The 6,692-nt window shown below is 42.5% G+C and overlaps 1 protein-coding gene across 1 annotated transcript in view; it reads left to right on the top strand.

Moving 5' to 3' along the window:
- Nucleotides 1-6,692, top strand: part of SDK1 (sidekick cell adhesion molecule 1) — a gene marked incomplete at its 5' end in the record, with an annotated part of 284,258 nt that overhangs the window by 231,411 nt on the left and 46,155 nt on the right. Inside the window, 2 exons of the mRNA XM_010138858.1 lie at nucleotides 229-299; nucleotides 5,150-5,285. Of these exons, the coding sequence (XP_010137160.1) occupies nucleotides 229-299; nucleotides 5,150-5,285 (207 nt within the window). The remainder of the gene's footprint in view (nucleotides 1-228; nucleotides 300-5,149; nucleotides 5,286-6,692) is intronic.

Here is a 6,692-nt window from a genome sequence, read left to right as displayed (position 1 = left end):
TCGTGCTCAAGTTGCCAAGGCCCCAGGTAGAGCAGGGGATGTACGAGAAGTGGCTGGCTTCTGCCTGGGTTGCGATGTTCATATCCTCCACGGTGCTTTTGAGACCCACCAGGTAGCAGCTGGGACAGAAGATTGTCTTCAGCAGTGAAGAAAGAGAATGTGATGAGTCAGCTGCCTGGTTTCCACCCCGTTGCTATAACTGCTTTGGTTACCTTTTTTCTTGTTTAGTTCCAGATGAACCACCCAGCTCTGTGTTAGTAACTCCCCACACGACTTCCTCCGTCCTTGTGCAGTGGCAGGTAGGTAAAACGAAAAATGTTGATGCTTCTGGAGCAATTTTTTTGTTGTTGTTTTTCGCTTTGACTTGTTGGCCTTAACAGTACATTGTAAGGGACATTTTCCTGAGCTGAAGGTATTATAGTAAAGCCGAAGGACTGCAGCTACTTCCTTCTCTTCCTGATCTAGGCACGTATTTTAGTGGTAGGTGGAGACTTCTGGCAGCTGCTTTTACTTTGTGCCCCATGAGGGTAAGCTTGGGAGGTAGAGGAGTTTCTGTAGCGATGACCAGAATAATTTCTGGCAGATTCTCCCCATCCTTTCATTGATATCAATAGACGTGCATCTTTATACTGAAGATGTTCAACAGAGCGCGGCGTTGGTAGAGATCAGGTAATCAAAAGCTCCCCTTCGCTGGCATCGCAAACCTCAGCTGCTGAAATAATCAGAAGCGCATGCTGTGCCTGAGATCCTGCTCTTACCTTTGAGGAACTCTGCGTGCCCTTTTGGCTCTTTGAGGGCTAAAAATTGAGATGTCTTCAGAGGAAAGAAAGGAAGTTTGAGCTCTCCGCAATGTCTCTGAGTTGGATGTGAAAGTATTCGTGCCAAGCCTGCGTTTTATATATAGGCATTTCCTCTGCCTTCCTTTATCTTTCAATACTGGCCTCCTGGGATATGCTGGAACATTTTGTGACCCAGTGCCTGAGGCTGCTTTTCGCGGAGTGAGCATTAATAGGGGGAACTCAGCGGGGTACTGCACATTATCCATAACCTATCCCGGAAACCCGCTGCCCACCCTGCTCCCGAGACAATGTCCCCCACACATAATAAGGATAACTTTGGGCAGATTGCATTACAGTGATGAATGTACATACGTGTTTACAGTACAGATGGGACTCCTGGCATTTTTGGGAAAAAATATATGTATGAGGGTCTGTTTATTGCTATGCAGCAGCGCTTTAAAAATACGCCTGGCTGTAGTGCCAGGTTGCTGGCCCAAGCTCGCGCAGCATAGTACTGAGCAACAACATTGCTTACAGCTTGTTGAACAAATAGAAGACATGTTGAACAGTTTTACCAGAGGAATTATGGAGAGATGTAAATCTAGCACCCCGCCTCCAACTAATGCCCGCAGTGAAGAAAAAAAGGGGCACAAAGAGGATGCGAGGCACGATGTACCGCAGATATAAACATTCCCCCAATTGACTGATTATTGGTGTGTAGTTAATGTGAAATAGGTGGTTGTTTAGGTAATTGGATGCTTTTTATTTCATGAAAATGAAATGGGGTGGTTGTGCCAGAGCCATCTCAAGGGAGTTGTGGGCGATTATATGTCATTACTGCATGTATATTAATAGGCCCTGGTAATTCAGCTGTACTATATTTTTCAAATAAACAAAAATCTTCAAGTCCCACAATAGCCTCCAATTAAGAGGAAGTTCCACAGCAGTGTCTAAGAAATAATGTAAACTGAAAACAGCAGTCAAGCTAAATGGGAGAGTAGATTTCCAAGCAAAGCTAAATTTTTAACTTTGAGCTGTATTAATAATTCACAAAACAAACCCTAGATGCACTATCTGTGCTTTCAGCTGCTTGGTCCAATCAGTCCATTATTTTTAAATTTAAAGTAGGGAGAAAATAAGTAATTTCCGTTGAGGACTGATGTATCAATAATGCAAGGTTATTTCAGAAGTTCTGGGGGATGTTACAGTTAACTTCAGGATCATGTATTGTTCTGCTTCTACCTTAGAGATAACCATTATTCAAACTTACATTTTAGTCTTTTTTTTTTTTTTTAAACAGCACGAAAATGTTTCTCTTTCTTCTGCGCAACATCACGGGCTGCCGCTCATAATCATTTTACCTGTTTCAGCAGATCCCTCAGGCCTCCCTACAAAACCCTAAATAATCCATTACATCAAACGCAGAGTTTTGTCCGTGAGACAGATAGGAAGGGGAAGACCTGACCTTTCAGCAGAGGAGCCTTTTCAGGAGAGAATCATCATTGCCATGGCAAGGAGAACAGTTTTCAAGGCATTTATTCTCCTGTCTTAAACTTAAAGGAAGGAAAAAAGGGAGATACACATGAAAGCGTAAGAAAACAATGCTTGCTATCAACAAATCATCATTGTATCACAATGAGGAATTAAGCTTTATCTGTTAGGCAGCTGTATGGCAGAGTAGGGAGTAACAGACCCTCCACTTCAGTAGTGTTTTCCTTTTAAGGTTCTGTAGGATATTCTACCTCAACATTTTTTTTTTCATTAAAGAAATATTTTATTAATGGTTAAAATAGGAAGAGACGCTGACTCTTTCCAAGAGCACCTTCCTTCTAGGTAAAAATTAACTGGAATACAAATCTGTGTAATGTTCACAGTAATTTTTTTTTTTTTTTTCCTTGTGGGAATGAACATGGGCCTTGGTTTCCTGCAGCCTCTCTCCTCCTTTGTGGCGATGCCCTCAAGGCGTATCTTGGTGGGACAGTGTCTCCCTTTACCCTGCCTATGGAGAGGGCAGTCCTCATGCTTTGTGTTGTGACTCCTCCCTGCCAGGACAGAGGAAGGCAAGGACACTGCCGTGATGTGGAGCCCTTCTCCGCTAGAGCATCATCGGGGCTAAAGCAACTTCAGCGTAATATAGAAAACAAAAGAGGAAGATTGGAAAAGAAAAATCATAATAGATATACCAGTAATTTCCGGTAAACCATATCTCATCTTCTCCACCATGCAGAGGAGAACATTGCACCTGGTCTACGAGCAATCACGTCTTCAGGCAGCCCTGGAAAAGGCTGTCACTTTGTTTGTCTGTTTGCTCAGTCCCTTGAACAAGGGGCTCAGTCTGCGACTAGGAAAGGCTGTTGTACCAGAGGTTGATTTGTTTGCCTTGCAAAATGGAGTCTGAGAGGGGATATGATTGTCAAATACATCACGGGAGTAAACACCCTGTAGGGAGAACAATTTGACCCAAAAGGCAATGTTAGCACAGGAACATGCCGTTATAAACTAGCTGTGAGTTATTTAGATTAGAAATTATTTAGATTAGACGGTTTCTAACCGCCCAGGTACTGAGGTTTGGAACAGCTTTCCAGCAGGAGTCCTGGGAAAGCAGAAAAATCAGCTTGATTTCAGGTGGGGGTTGTTGTGTTTGTGAAAGAGACTTGAGAAGCTGAGTTTCTGGTGTCTTGGAGGCCCAGTCCTGGTGATTCTTGAGGTCCCTCACAATCCTGCATTCCGAGTTCATTCTGCAATGCAGATGCTAAGTAATAGTGAAAGGTGGTCAGAGCTTCTCTGAAGGCTGGAGCACAATAATCAGCATGAAACAATGATGAATGAGGTTCTCCAACCATGCAGAGCAAGATCTTGGGACAATTTGGATTGCTTTCAGCAGGCTCAAGTACAAAAGGCAGCAACTTCTTGCAGGAACATTTTCTGCTCCTTTTCCTGGTAGCTGTGTAGTTCTCTTATAATTTTCACTAATTTTATTTTTTGGTTTCCATGAACTGCAGATTACTTAATTTCTTCAGCTTTTGCCCAAAGCAAAGTCCTTTGCACTGAGACAGGACAGCCCTCTGTCTCCTCTTGCGGTCATCGTGAAGTAATGGAAAATTCTTGTCATTTCTGGAAGCAGAATGCCAGGTTATTACCAAATATCTTCCTCTTTTCCTGTAAAAATATTCTTCCTTTCTTCATTAAAATTACATGTGATATTACCTTCTATTGTGACAGCATTTCACGCCAGCAGTTAATTTTTCCACAAAGGGTAGAAGGTTTTCTGTAGTGAAGTTCTCAAGACTGCTAGGGATCTTTCTGGATTAAAGGCAAGATCATCATTAAAATCCTTTTAATTTATACTTTCAGCCCCTTAAATTTCAGTACAAGAATCTTTAGAAGATAAATGTCTCGGGGCATCTTTTCTTCTCTGCAGTTCTTAGCCTCTATTAGACTCAGGAAAAGTAATTTTTCCTCAGACTGGAACAATCCCTTTGCTTGTCTCTAGGTAAGCCATTCAGACAAAAATCTCCTTTTCCGTGCACTGGCTGTATATCTGTATCTGAAGGAAGATGTGAGGGGCTGCTGAAAATCCTTGCTGAGGTGCAATGTCTTTGAACATCTTCCAGCATATTGCACAAGAAGAAAAAAAAACCAAAAATTAAAACAAACCCCGCCCCTCCCCCCCCCATCTGAGCCAGCCCAACGGTCATACATAGCGCACTGCTCCAAGCTGTTATGGAGGAGACCTGGGCTTGCCTGAAGGACTGGACCTGTGCAACACACCAGAGTCCATATTACTGGGACCTCTCTCTAAATGCCTCTCCAAGGCTATTAGACCTATTTTCATCTTCCTAATTAAGGCTGGAATACACCAGTTCTTTGCTTTTTTCTCATCAGTCTTTCTGGAAGATAATGCCAAATGAAGAATGTTCTGTGAACGTTTCCCCAAGGAAAATAGCCACTCAAGAAATTCCGTCTTCGACAAAACAATTAATTTCTTTTCATCTGGGAAGAAGTGAAATACTGTGTTGCTGTTTCACTGTTGGTGGCCAGCCACATGCATTTTCAGGGACAAGCTTATTTATATTCTTTATCACACACCAGTTTCTGAGGACCAAGAAGGAAAGGAGCTTAGCTCTCAGTGTAGCTCATCAGGTGTCAGTTTTCAAGTGAAGAGCCTTTTGTAGTTGCCAGCTGAGCAAAATGATCAAAGTTGCCTTTAACGTGTGTTTTTCAAATCACACAGCTTTGACCCTGTGTATTATTAATGGCTGTTCTCCCAGAGAGCACAGTGTCCCTTTGCACAGGGCTGGTGTCACCTACTGATAGGTGTTTGTTGCCATGCATGTCGTAACGAGTCCCTTAATGTGAATGTTTTTCAGCCACCCAAAGTTGAGAGTCTCAACGGCTTGCTGTTGGGATACCGCATCTACTATCGGGAGCTGGATTATGACACTGGATCTGGAACAGAATCCAAAACCATCCAGAACCCTTCAGCTTTAAGAGCAGAGCTCACACGTAAGTCTGTGTTTTGGACTCTTTAGTATCCCAGAATGGTAATCCATCGGCATGCCAGACACTACATGCCCTCTTCCCCATGGAAATAACACAGTTGTGTCTAGGAGTGCCTGGGGATAGTTTGGCTTTTACACAGTCAGGGTGAAGATGCTGAAAAATGTTAATAATTTCTGTCTGGTCAGGATTGCTTCTAATGGCACGTGCTAATCTATGCCAGCACGCTTGAACTGATGTTCTGTCCCCCAGGTACCCTCTGATTTCCTGCTTACTCCTACCTCCATTTCACGATCAGCCTGGTATACTTTGTGCTCCCATCAGACAAAAAAGAGAGAGACTTAATTTGCCTCAGCTGGGAACCTGCTATTTTTTAATAGTCTTTATAATTGACATTTTGTTTTTCTTTTTGCAGTATAAGAAAACAGCTGAGGAGAAATTTTAAACAGAATTTTTACAATTTCAAAGTGCTTGTCTCTGTTCTGGAAGAAAATATCAAAAATGAGCAAGAATTTTAAGGTGCATGCTTGCCACGTTAGTCACTGGGGTTTTTGGCTCACATGGAAAGAAGACGAAGAGGGAGAGGAATAATAGAAAAATGAAAAGGATTTTTAGACAAAGGCTAGAAAGAAATCAGAGGGAAGAATAGGCAGAATAAGATGATGAGAGGCAAAGATGTGAGCACTCAGTAGCCTGCCAGATATGGTCCAGCAATGAGACATGCTCGCGGAGGGACCAGCTTTTGTCCTGTTTGATGTCAATGGAATATTCAGAATAAGATAATACTCAAAAAGCAACACAATAGGGTTGAGTGAGACTATTTTAATATATTACATCACCTTCCTTGTTTCCCTGAACCTATAAATGCGGCTTTTACAAAAGTAAGAATGAGGGGTTTTGGGGGGGTGGAAAAAGTGGATTCTTTAAAAATAATGTAAGCACCGATTTTTGACCTCGCTTATATAGTCAATGCTGAATAAGACTTCTCAGACTATACACAGTTTTCACTGGGACAGAGTAGAGATGTCAAGCTCCTATAGGTGTAGGTATGCATGAGGGTTTTTTTCCAGACAAAAGCTGAATGATTGATTGTGTATATTATTATGAAGTAATGGCTTTGGATGCTCTCTAGTCTCACAAGCCATGGGAGCCTGTGAAACCTACTGGTGTCCTCTCCTCCCTTCTCTTGGCTGGCCCTGCAGCTCTGTTCCTAATAGCTGCAGAGTAGAAAAAAACATGCTGTACCTCTCCAGGGAGTCAGGAGAGAGAGAAAGGGGTGGAGACAAGTGTATTTTAAGAGAAATTTTCCTCTTTCTCCTTGTAATATGACAATTCTCACCTCAGAACGCCTCTGTTCCTCACTGACCTGCGGTTTCGCGCAGCTTAGCATATTACAACAATTCGCTCACAGCA

This window comes from Buceros rhinoceros, unplaced genomic scaffold, assembly GCF_000710305.1.
Source record: "Buceros rhinoceros silvestris isolate BGI_N320 unplaced genomic scaffold, ASM71030v1 scaffold4876, whole genome shotgun sequence".
Classification (NCBI taxonomy): Eukaryota; Metazoa; Chordata; class Aves; order Bucerotiformes; family Bucerotidae; genus Buceros; species Buceros rhinoceros.
Note: the sequence above shows the minus strand (reverse complement) of the source record. Positions and strands in the feature narration are given on the sequence as shown.